At 44.9% G+C, this 13027-nt stretch overlaps 1 protein-coding gene across 1 annotated transcript in view; it reads left to right on the top strand.

The window, feature by feature from the left end:
• The window catches only part of iars1 (isoleucyl-tRNA synthetase 1), a 128127-nt gene that overhangs the window by 35324 nt on the left and 79776 nt on the right, over positions 1 to 13027 (top strand). Inside the window, exons 10-12 of the mRNA XM_084167701.1 lie at positions 6268 to 6390; positions 7921 to 8012; positions 8511 to 8609. Of these exons, the coding sequence (XP_084023827.1) occupies positions 6268 to 6390; positions 7921 to 8012; positions 8511 to 8609 (314 nt within the window). The remainder of the gene's footprint in view (positions 1 to 6267; positions 6391 to 7920; positions 8013 to 8510; positions 8610 to 13027) is intronic.

Genomic DNA, 13027 nt, shown 5'->3' with positions numbered 1-13027 from the left:
GACAGGTGTGGCATATCAAGAAGCTGATTAAGCAGCATGATCATTACACAGGTGCACCTTGTGCTGGGGACAATAAAAGGCCACTCTAAAATGTGCAGTTTTGTCACACAACACAATGCCACAGATGTCTCAAGTTTTGAGGGAGCGTGCAATTGGCATGCCGACTGCAGGAATGTCCACCAGAGCTGTTGCCAGAGAATTGAATGTTCATTCTCTACCATAAGCCGCCTCCAACGTCAGTTGAGAGAACTTGGCAGTTCGTCCAACTGGCCTCACAACCGCAGACCACGTGTAACCAGCCCAGGACCTCCACATCCGGCTTCTTCACCTGCGGGATCGTCTGAGAACAGCCACCCGGGCAGCTGATGAAACTGAGGAGTATTTCTGTCTGTAATAAAGCCCTTTTGTGGGGAAAAAAAAATGTGGGGAAAAACTCATTCAGATTGGCTGGGCCTGGCTCCACATGGCTGCACTCCTGCCCAGTCATGTGAAATCCGTAGATTAGGTCCTAATTAAATTATTTCAATTGACTGATTTCCTTATATGAACTGTAACTCAGTAAAATCGTTAATTGTTGCATGTTGAGTTTATATTTTTGTTCAGTATACATTTTTAGCAGTAGTATTATTAGCGTTCTCATCCTACATGTATGTGTGTGTGTGTGTGTGTGTGTGTGTGTGTGTGTGTGTGTAGAAGAACATCATCCAGTTTACTTGCCTTCGGAAAGTATTCAGACCCCTTGACTTTTTCCACATTTTATGTTACAGCCTTATTCTAAAATTGATTAAACCAAAGATCTACACACAATACCCCATAATGACAAAGCAAAAACACGTTTTTAAGAAATTTTTGCGAATAAATTAAAAACAGAAATACCTTATTTACATACAGTACCAGTCAAAAATTTGGAAACCTACTCATTCAAGGGTTTTTCTTTATTTTTACTATTTTCTACATTGTAGAATAATAGTGAAGACATCAAAACTATGAAATAACACATATGGAATCATGTAGTAACCAAAAAAGTGTTAAACAAATCAAAATATATGTTATATTTTAGATTCTTCAAAGTAGCCACCCTTTGCCTTGATGACAGTTTTGCACACTCTTGTCATTCTCTCAACCAGCTTCATAAGGTAGTCACCTGGAATGCATTTCAATTAACAGGAGTGCCCTGTTAAAAGTAAATTTGTGGAATTTCTTTCCTTCCTAATGCGTTTGAGCCAATCAGTTGTGTTGTGACAATGTAGGGATCGTATACAGAAGATAGCCCTATTTGGTAAAAGACCAAGTCCATATTATGGCAAGAACAGCTCAAATAAGCAAAGAGAAACGACAGTCCATCATTACTTTAAGACATGAAGGTCAGTCAATCTGGAAAATTTAAAGAACTTTCAAAGTTTCTTCATGTGCAGTTGCAAAAACCATCAAGCGCTATGATGAAATTGGCTCTCATGAGGACCGCCACAGGAAAGGAAGACCCAGAGTTACCTTTGCTGCGGAGGATAAGTTCATTAGCGTTAACTGCACCTCAGATTGCAGCCCAAATAAATGCTTCATTGAGTTCAAGTAACAGACACATCTCAACATCAACTGTTCAGAGGGGACTGTGTGAATCAGGCCTTCATTTTTAACTTGTAGTGCATTTGATGTGGTCCTCTGTAGCTCAATTGGTAGAGCATGGCGCTTGTAACGCCAGGGTAGTGGGTTCGATCCCCGGGACCACCCATATGTAAAAATGTATGCACACATGACTGTAAGTCGCTTTGGATAAAAGCGTCTGCTAAATGGCATATTATTATTATTATTATTATTAACTGTTCAGAGGAGACTGCCTTCATGGTCGAATTGCTGCTAAGAAACCACTGCTAAAGGACACCAATAAGAAGAGACCTGCTTGGGCCAAGAAACACGAGCAATGGACATTAGACCAGTGGAAATGTGTTCTTTGGTCTGGAGTCCAAATTTGAGATTTTTGCTTACAACCGCTGTGTCTTTGTGAGACGCGGTGTGGGTGAACGGATGATCTCCGCATGTGTGGTTCCCACCATGAAGCATGGAGGAGGGGGTGTGATGGTGTGGGGGTGCTTTGCTGGTGACACTGTCAATGATTTATTTAGAATTAAAGGCACACTTAACCAGCATGGCTACCACAGCATTCTGCAGCGATACGCCATCCCATCTGACGGCAGAGTGAAGGAAAAGCAGCCAACAAGTGCCCAGCATATGTTGGAACTCCTTCAAGACTGTTGGAAAAGCATTCCAGGTGAAGCTGGTTGAGAGAATGCCAAGAGTGTGCATAGCTGTCATCAAGGCAAAGGGTGGCTACTTTGAAGAATCTCAAATATAACATATATTTTGATTTGTTTAACACTTTTTTGGTTACTACATGATATGTGGTCCTCTGTAGCTCAGCTGGTAGAGCACGGCGCTTATAACGCCAAGGTAGTGGGTTCGATCCCCGGGACCACCCATACACAAAAAATGTATGCACGCATGACTGTAAGTCGCTTTGGATAAAAGCGTCTGCTAAATGGCATATTATTATTTATATTATTTATTTCATAGTTTTGATGTCTTCACTATTATTCTACAATGTAGAAAATAGTTAAAATAAAGAAAAACCCTTGAATGAGTAGGTGTGTCAACTTTTTACTGGTACTGTAAGTATTCAGACCCTTTGCTATGAGACTCAGATTTGAGCTCAGTTGCATCCTTTTTCCATTGATCATCCTTGAGATGTTTCTACAGCTTTATTGGAGTCCACCTGTGGTAAAATCAATTGATTGGACATGATTTGGAAAGGCACACACGTCTGTGTAAGGGCCCACAGTTGACAGTGCATGTCAGAGCAAACACCAAGCCAAGGAATTGTCCATAGAGCGCCGAGACAGGATTGTGTCGAGGCACAGATCTGGGGAAGGGTACCAAAACATTTCTGCAGCATTGAAGATCTCCACGAACACGGTGGCCTCCATCATTCTTAAATTGAAAAGTTTGGAACCACCAAGACTCTTCCTAGAGCTGGCCGACCCGGCCAAACTGAGCAATCGGGGGAGAAGGGCCTTGGTCTGGGAGGTGACCAAGAACCCAATGGTCACTCTGACAGAGCTCCAGAGTTCCTCTGTGGAGATGGGAGAACCTTCCAGAGGGACAACCATCTCTGCAGCACTCCACCAATCAGTCCTTTATGGTAGAGTGGCCAGACGGAAGCCACTCCTCAGTAAAAGGCACATGACAGCCCGCTTGGAGTTTGCCAAAAGGCACCTAAAGGACTCACAGACCATGAGAAACAAGATTCTCTCGTCTGATGAAACCAAGATTGAACTTGGGCGAAGGTTCACCTTCCAACAGGTCAACGACCCTAAGCACACAGCCAAGACAACGCAGGAGTGGCTTCGGGACAAGTCTCTGAATGTCCTTGAGTGGCCCAGCCAGAGCCCGGACTTGAACCCTGACCTGAAAATAGCTGTGCAGTGACGCTCCCCATCCAACCTGACAGCGCTTGAGAGGATCTGCAGAGAAGAATGGGAGAAACTCCCCAAATACAGGTGTGCCAAGCTTGTAGCGTCATACCCAAGAAGACTAGAGGCTGTAATCGCTGCCAAAGGTGCTTCAGCAAAGTACTGAGTAAATTGTCTGAGTAAATGTGATATTTTAGTTTTTTATTTGTAATATATTTGCAAAAAAAACTGTTTTTGCTTTGTCATTATGGGGTATTGTGTGTGTATTGAGGGGGAAAAAACATTTTTTCCATTTTAGGATAAGGCTGTAACGTAACAAAATGTGAAGAATGTCCAGGGGTCTGAATACTTTCCGAATGCACCGTCTATCTGTGTATGGAGAACAACATCATCCAGTCTATGTGTATAATATACAGTGCTATGAAAAAGTATTTGCCCCCTTTCTAATTTTCTCTACTTTTGTTTTGTGATACTGAATGTTATCAGATCTTCAACCAAAACCTAATATTAGATAAAGGGAACATAAGTGAACAAATAACACAACAATTACATATTTATTTCATAAACAAAGTTATGCAACACCCAATTCCCCTGTGTGAAAAAGTAATTGCCCCCTTACACTCAATAACTGGTTGTGCCACCTTTAGCTGCAATGACTCCAACCAAATGCTTCCTGTAGTTGTTGATCAGTCTCTCACGGCGCTGGGGAGGAATTTTGGCCCACTCTTCCATGCAGAATTGCTTTAACTCAGTGACGTGTGGGTTTTCAAGCATGAACTGCTCATTTCAAGTCCTGCCACAACATCTCCATTGGGATTAGGTCTGGACTTTGACTAGGCCATTCCAAAACTTCCAATTTGTTGCATTTTAGCAATTTTCATGTAGACTTGATTGTGTTTTGGATCATTGTCTTGCTGCATGACCCAGCTGCGCTTCAGCTTCAGCTCACAGACTGATGGTCTGACATTCTCCTGTAGAATTCTCTGATACAGAGCAGAATTCATGGTTCCTTCTATTAAGGCAAGTCGTCCAGGTCCTGAGGCAGCAAAGCATCCCCAAACCATCACACCACCACCACCATGCTTGACCTTTGGTATGATGTTCTTACTGTGGAATGCAGTGTTTGGTTTTCGCCAGGCATTACTGGAACCATGTCGTCCAAAAGGTTATACTTTTGAATCATCTGTCCATAGAACGTTCTTCCAAGAGTCTTGATGATCATCCAGGTGCTTTTTGGCAAACTTGAGTCAACTTTTTGGACGAGATGAGTCCCATTATGCCTGGCGAAAACCAAACACAAAAACGTCCCTTTTTCAGGCCCCTGTCTTTCAAAGATAATTCGTAAAAATCCAAATAACTTCACAGATCTTCATTGTAAAGGGTTTAAACAATGTATCCCATGCTTGTTCAATGAACCATAAACAATTAATGAACATGCACCTGTGGAACAGTCGTTAAGACACTATCAGCTTACAGACGGTAGGCAATTAAGGTAACAGGTATGAAAACTTAGGACACTAAAGAGGCCTTTCTACTGACTCTGAAAAACACCAAAAGAAAGACGCCCAGTGTCCCTGCTCATCTGCGTGAACGTGCCTTAGGCATGTTGCAAGGAGGCATGAGGACTGCAGATGTGGCCAGGGCAATATGTTGCAATGTCCGTACTGTGAGACGCCTAAGACAGCGCTACAGGGAGACAGGACGGACAGCTGATCGTCCTCGCAGTGGCAGACCACGTGTAACAACACCTGCACAGGATCGGGACATCCGAACATCACACCTGCGTGACAGGTACAGGATGGCAACAACAACTGCCCGAGTTACACCAGGAACGCACAATCCCTCCATCAGTGCTCAGACTGTCCGCAATAGGCTGAGAGAGGCTGGACTGAGGGCTTGTAGGCCTGTTGTAAGGCAGGTCCTCACCAGACATCACCGGCAACAATGTTGCCTATGGGCACAAACACACCGTCGCTGGACCAGACAGGACTGGCAAAAAGTGCTTTTCACTGACGAGTCGCGTTTTTTTTCTCACCAGGGGTGATGTTCGGATTCGAGTTTATCGTCGAAGGAATGAGCGTTACACCGAGGCCTGTACTCTGGAGCGGGATCGATTTGGAGGTGGAGGGTCCGTCATGGTCTGGGGTGGTGTGTCACAGCATCATCGGACTGAGCATGTTGTCATTGCAGGCAATCTCAACGCTGTGCGTTACAGGGAAGACATCCTCCTCCCTCATGTGGTACCCTTCCTGCAGGCTCATCCTGACATGACCCTCCAGCATGACAATGCCACCAGCCATACTGCTCGTTCTGTGCGTGATTTCCTGCAAGCCAGGAATGTCATTGTTCTGCCATGGCCAGCGAAGAGCCCGGATCTCAATCCCATTGAGCACGTCTGGGACCTGTTGGATCGGAGGGTGAGGGCTAGGGCCATTCCCCCCAGAAATGTCTGGGAACTTGCAGGTGCCTTGGTGGAAGAGTGGGGTAACATCTCACAGCAAGAACTGGCAAATCTGGTGCAGTCCATGAGGAGGAGATGCACTGCAGTACTTAATGCAGCTGGTGGCCACACCAGATACTGACTGTTACTTTTGATTTTGACCCTCCCCTTTGTTCAGGGACACATTATTCAATTTCTGTTAGTCACATGTCTGTGGAACTTGTTAAGTTTGTGTCTCAGTTGTTGAATCTTGTTAGGTTCATACAAATATTTACACATGTTACGTTTGCTGGAAAATATACGCAGTTGACAGTGTGAGGACGTTTCTATTTTTGTTGCTGAGTTTATATCTGTGTGTTACAGGACGATTACCGTGTGTGTATGGAGAATAACATCTGCCAGAGAGACCAGGCTCCCATCTGTCCCGTGGACTCCTCCGGGTGCTTCACTGCTGAAGTCACTGACTTTGTGGGACAATATGTCAAGGTATGTCTGTCTGTCGGTCTGTGTGTGTGGGCTCTGAGAGCTCTCAGAAGTACTAGTGTGATGTCTGGATCACCGACAGACCACTGTAGGAGTCACAGGTGACATGGGTCAGTGTTGCGGTGAACACACACACCTGCTAGTCGGACCACTCTCTTATCCAGAGCGACTTACGTGAGCAATTAGGGTTAAGTGCCTTGCTCAAGGGCACATCGGCAGGTTTTTTCACCTAGTCGGCTCTGGGATTAGAACCAGCGACCTTTCGGTTACTGGCACAACGCTCTTAACCACTAAGCTACCTGCCGACCTACTCTCTGATTGGTAGAATCACAGCTGGTGCTGGTCTCCCCTCAGCCAACTGTAGTTCTTTTGCCTTGATATGACGCCAGAAATAGTTTTAAAGTGGATTTTAACGAACCTTCATTTTTAAATGCCAGAAGTAAAGAACTCACTTTTGAAATTGGTAGTTTGACCTAAATAGATTTAAGAAGAACACGCAACGTGATGCCATGGTTCATTTCCCCACCGTCAGCCCTGGGATTTGAACTGGCAACCCTTCGATTACTGGCCTGCTTCTCTAACCTTGATGCTGCAAGCCGTCCCTTTATGAGAAAGTTAGTACAGGATTTAACACATCTGCCAGGCAGGCAGCAGGCCCTAGAATAGATATGCACCACCTGGGATTTGAACTGGCAACCCTTCTTTTTACTGGCCCACTTCTCTAACCTGGAGGCAGAGAAAGTCATTTAGGGGTTAATGCATCTGAAAGACCCAGATATGCAGTTTATGCACCGCCTAGTGTTGTCCCAGGCGGCATAGCTTTGGAGGTTAAGAAACACACTGGACACACACACACACACACACACACACACAGAGAGAGAGAGCTTTGGAGGTTAACAGAAGACTTCCTAAATCAATAATGTATAAGACAGGTAGCCAAGGCAGGTCCAGTCTGCTGCCAGGAAGGACAATCGGGACATTCACACACTGGACATTCACACACTGGACATTCACACACTGGACATTCACACACTGGACATTCACACACTGGACATTTACACACTGGACATTCACACACTGGACATTCACACACTGGACATTCACACACTGGACATTCACACACTGGACATTCACACACTGGACATTCACACACTGGATACACAAACACACATTGGACACATTTCCACTAAACTGAATCAATCCGTTCTCCTTTTTAGAAAGGTCATTTGTAACAGCAAGCCAAGCCTGGAGAATATATGAGGCGCTTTAGGGCTGCTGTGATATGGAAAGTAAATGGAACAGAAATGAAATGGTGTTACAAGTCATTGTGATTGTGTTCATTGTATAGGGTCGCAAAATCACAGAAACTTCCCAAATTCCCAGGTTTTTTTTTTAAATCGTGGTTGCAGAATTCCCAGAATCAGGAAGGTGTAAGCAGGGAGGGAATCCTCCAACTTGAATTTTCTGATAAACCTGGGAAGTTTGAAGTTTTCAGCCTAGCAGCAATTTCACAGGGTTTTCCCTTTCCTGTAGGATGCTGACAAGAACATCATCAAATGGCTGAAGGAACAGGGTCGTTTGGTCAACACCAGCTCTTTCAAGCATAGCTACCCTTTCTGTTGGAGGTAAGTCTTCCTAGTAACTCAAAGTATTAGAAAGAAAACAAATCCTAGTAGGGTCTGTCCGATGGCCTTCCCACTGACCTCCAGACGTTGGTAGCCTTCCTGATGGGACTTTGAGTAGGTAGAGGAGCTGACAAGATGCTGTCCTCTTCCTCTCCTTCTACCTCTCCTCTTCCTCTCCTCTACCTCTCCTCTTCCTCTCCTCTACCTCTCCTCTTCCTCTCCTCTCCTCTCCTTCTTCCTCTCCTCTTCCTCTCCTCTCCTCTACCTCTTCCTCTCCTCTCCCTCTTCTCCTCTACCTCTCCTTCTTCTCCTCTCCCTCTCCTCTACCTCTCCTTCTTCCTCTTCCTCTACTTCTTCCTCTACCTCTCCTCTACCTCTTCCTCTACCTCTCCTCTACGTCTGACAGTCCTCTGATCTTCAAGGCTGTTCCCAGCTGAATTATTACTATAGTAATAGTATATGATTTATTGATGTGAAATATATGTTTATATCCTACAGATCTGACACTCCTCTGATCTACAAGGCTGTTCCCAGCTGGTTTATTAGGGTGGAACACATGGTGGAGAAGCTGCTGGAAAACAATGACAAATGTTACTGGTAAGACCTGTTACAAGTTCGCTGTTTCAGTGTTATGAGATGTTTTTGTCAGATGTTACTATGGTATACTGAAGTATAATTATAAGCATTCCATAAGTGTCAAAGGCTTTTATTGACAATTACATTTAGTTTATGCAAAGAGTCGATATTTGCAGGGTTGACCCTTCTTTTTCAAGACCTCTACAATCCGCCCTGGCATGCTGTCAATTAACTTCTGGGCCACATCCTGACTGATGGCAGCCCATTCTTGCATAATCAATGCTTGGAGGTTGTCAGAATTTGTGGGTTTTTGTATGTCCACCCGCAAGTTCTCAATGGGTCAGGGGAGTTTCCTGGCCATGGACCCAAAATGTCGATGTTTTTTTCCCAGAGCCACTTAGTTATCACTTTTGCCTTTGGCAAGGTGCTCCATCATGCTGGAAAAGGCATTGGTCGTCACCAAACTGTTCTTGGATGGTTGGGAGAAGTTGCTCTCGGAGGATGTGTTGGTACCATTCTTTATTCATGGCTGTGTTCTTAGGCAAAATTGTGAGTGAGCCCACTCCCTTGGCTGAGAAGCAACCCCACACATGAATGGTCTCAGGATGCTTTACTGTTGGCATGACACAGGACTGATGGTAGCACTCACCTTGTCTTCTCCGGACAAGGTGTTTTCCGGATGCCCCAAACAATCGGAAAGGGGATTCATCAGAGAAAATGACTTTACCCCAGTCCTCAGCAGTCCAATCCCTGTACCTTTTGCAGAATATCAGTCTGTCCCTGAAGTTTTTCCTGCAGAGAAGTGGCTTCTTTGCTGCCCTTCTTGACACCAGACCATCCTCCAAAAGTCTTCGCCTCACTGTGCGTGCAGATGCACTCACACCTGCCTGCTGCCATTCCTGAGCAAGCTCTGCACTGGTGGTGCCCCGATCCCGCAGCTGAGACGGTCCTGGCGCTTGCTGGACTTTCTTGGGCGCCCTGACGCCTTCTTCACAACAATTGAACCTCTCTCCTTGAAGTTCTTACTAGCAGCAATACCCTTGCCTGTGAAGCCCTTTTTGTGCAAAGCAATGATGACGGCACGTGTTTCCTTGCAGGTAACCATGGTTAACAGAGGAAGAACAATGATTTCAAGCACCACCCTCCTTTTAAAGCTTCCAGTCTGTTATTCTAACTCAATCAGCAAGACAGAGTGATCTCCAGCCTTGTCCTCGTCAACAACCTGTGTTAACGAGAGAATCACTGACATGATGTCAGCTGGTCCTTTTGTGGCAGGGCTGAAGTGCAGTGGAAATGTTTTTTGGCGATTAAGTTCATTTTCATGGCAAAGAGGGACTTTGCAATTCATCTGATCACTCTTCATGACATTCTGGAGTATATGAAAATTGCCATCATCAAAACTGAGGCAGCAGACTTTGAAAATTAATATTTGTGTCATTCTCAAAACTTTTGACCACGACTGTATGTAATGCCAAACCCCTCAATCTACACTCTCATGCCAAACCCCTCAATCTACACTGCATACATCATGACATTCTCAACTACACAGCAGGAATCCGGTACTGGTGATATTTGTGGTTCTTTGTGAGATGGCCTCCTCTCCTCAAATAAAAAATATTTGACATGGGCCCTCAAATCCTCAGACAGTTATACAGCTGCACCATTGAGAGCATCTTGACTGGCTGCATCACCGCTTGGTATGGCAACTGCACCGCCCTGGAGCGCATGGCGCTACAGAGGGTGGTGCGGACAGCCCAGTACATCACTGGGGCCGAGCTCCCTGCCATCCAGGACTTCTTTATCAGGCGGTGTGAATAGAAGGCCTGGAATTGTTAGACTCCAGGTACCAAGGCCATAAACTGTCCTCTCCTCAGACTGTTGGTTTCCACGGTAGCCAGTAAGGTACATCTGTATTGGACTAAACACCCTGCAGGGAAATGGGTCAGCTCTGGGCTCTGTTGCTCTGGGCTGTGTTGCTCTGGGCTGTGTTGCTCTGGGCTGTGTTGCTCTGGGCTGTGTTGCTTTGGGCTCTGTTTCTCTGGGCTCTGTTGCTCTGGGCTCTGTTGCTCTGGGCTGTGTTGCTCTGTTTCTCTGGGCTGTGCTGCTCTGGGCTGTGTTGCTCTGGGCTCTGTTTCTCTGGGCTCTGTTGCTCTGTTTCTCTGGGCTCTGTTGCTCTGGGCTGTGCTGCTGTGGCTCTGTTGCTCTGGGTCATTTGGGACTCTGTGGATGTTGAATAGCTCCGTTCCTATATCTAGCACGAGACCACACAGGAAAGCAGCACACTCTAAATTCAACATCTTAAGATGGTGCGAGAGGGTGGTGGTGGTGGGGAGAAATCATTACATTGATTTATTGAATGCCTAAATAGAAATGCCAATGGGAATTGATGAACTCATTCGACTAGAGGAACCTGATGCCATTTATAGTGATGTATTCTTCTGTGGCTGGGGTGGGAGCCACTTGGCCCAAAAAACAGGAGGGGCCCGTCCCAAATAGCACCCTATTCCCTTTATAGTGCCCTACGTTTAACCCTAGTCACAAGTAGTGCACCATAAAGGGAATAGGGTGCTATTTGGGACGGAACCAAGGAAAAAGGAGGGAGAAAAAAAGGATAGGAAGTTCAACTTCAAAAGCATCTCAGTTGATTTAGAAAACAGGAAATGACCAGCTGGATATAGACAATGATATAGAGGCCAGCTGGATATAGACAATGATATAGAGGCCAGCTGGATATAGACAATGATATAGAGGCCAGCTGGATATAGACAATGATATAGAGGCCAGCTGGATATAGACAATGATATAGAGCCAGCTGGATATAGACAATGATACAGAGGCCAGCTGGATATAGACAACGATATAGAGGCCAGCTGGATATAGACAATGATATAGCGGCCAGCTGGATATAGACAATGATATAGAGGCCAGCTGGATATAGACAATGATATAGAGCCAGCTGGATATAGACAATGATACAGAGGCCAGCTGGATATAGACAATGATATAGAGGCCAGCTGGATATAGACAATGATATAGAGGCCAGCTGGATATAGACAATGATATAGAGGCCAGCTGGATATAGACAATGATATAGAGCCAGCTGGATATAGACAATGATATAGAGGCCAGCTGGATATACAGTTGAAGTCGGATGTTTACATACACCTTAGCCAAATACATTTAAACTCAGTGTTTCACAATTCCTGACATTTAATCCTAGTAAAAATTCCCAGTCTTAGGTCAGTTAGGATCACCACTTTATTTTAAGAATGTGAAATGTCAGAATAATAGTAGAGAGAATGATTTATTTAAGCTTTTATTTCTTTCATCACATTCCCAGTGGGTCAGAAGTTTACATACACTCAATTAGTATTTGGTAGCATTGCCTTTAAATTGTTTAACTTGGATCAAATGTTTTGGGTAGCCTTCCACAAGCTTCCCACAATAAGTTGGGTGAATTTTGGCCCATTCCTCCTGACAGAGCTGGTGTAACTGAGTCAGGTTTGTAGGCCTCCTTGCTCGCACACGCTTTTTCAGTTCTGCCCACAAATTTTCAATAGGATTAAGGTCAAGGCTTTGTGATGGCCACTCCAATACCTTGACTCTGTTGTCCTTAAGCCATTTTGCCACAATTTTGGAAGTATGCTTGGGGTCATTGTCCATTTGGAAGACCCATTTGCGACCAAGCTTTAACTTTCTGACTGAGGTCTTGAGATGTTGCTTCAATATATCCACATAATTGTCCTTCCTCATGATGCCATCTATTTTGTGAAGTGCACCAGTCCCTCCTGCAGAAAAGCACCCCCACAGCATGATGCTGCCACCCCCGTGCTTCACGGTTGGGATGGTGTTCTTCGGTTTGCAAGCAACCCCCTTTTTCCTCCAAACATAACGATGGTCATTATGGCCAAACAGTTCTATTTTTGTTTCATCAGACCAGAGGACATTTCTCCAAAAAGTACGATTTTTGTCCCCATGTGCAGTTGCAAACCGTAGTCTGGCTTTTTTATGGCGGTTTTGGAGCAGTGGCTTCTTCCTTGCTGAGCGGCCTTTCAGGTTATGTCGATATAGGAGTCGTTTTACTGTGGATATAGATACTTTTGTACCTGTTTCCTCCAGCATCTTCACAAGGTCCTTTGCTGTTGTTCTGTGATTGATTTGCACTTTTCGCACCAAAGTACGTTCATCTCTAGGAGACAAAATGCGTCTCCTTCCTGAGAGGTATGACGGCTGCGTAGTCCCATGGTGTTTATACTTGCGTACTGTTGTTTGTACAGATGAACGTGGTACCTTCAGGCGTTTGGAAATTGCTCCCAAGGATGAACCAGACTTGTGGAGGTCTACAATTTATTTTCTTGGCTGATTTCTTTTGATTTTCCCATGATGTCAAGCAAAGAGGCACTGAGTTTGAAGGTAGGCCTTGAAATACATCCACAGGT

The sequence above is a fragment of the Coregonus lavaretus genome (assembly GCF_964263955.1).
Source record: "Coregonus lavaretus genome assembly, chromosome: 8".
Classification (NCBI taxonomy): domain Eukaryota; kingdom Metazoa; phylum Chordata; class Actinopteri; order Salmoniformes; family Salmonidae; genus Coregonus; species Coregonus lavaretus.
Note: the sequence above shows the minus strand (reverse complement) of the source record. Positions and strands in the feature narration are given on the sequence as shown.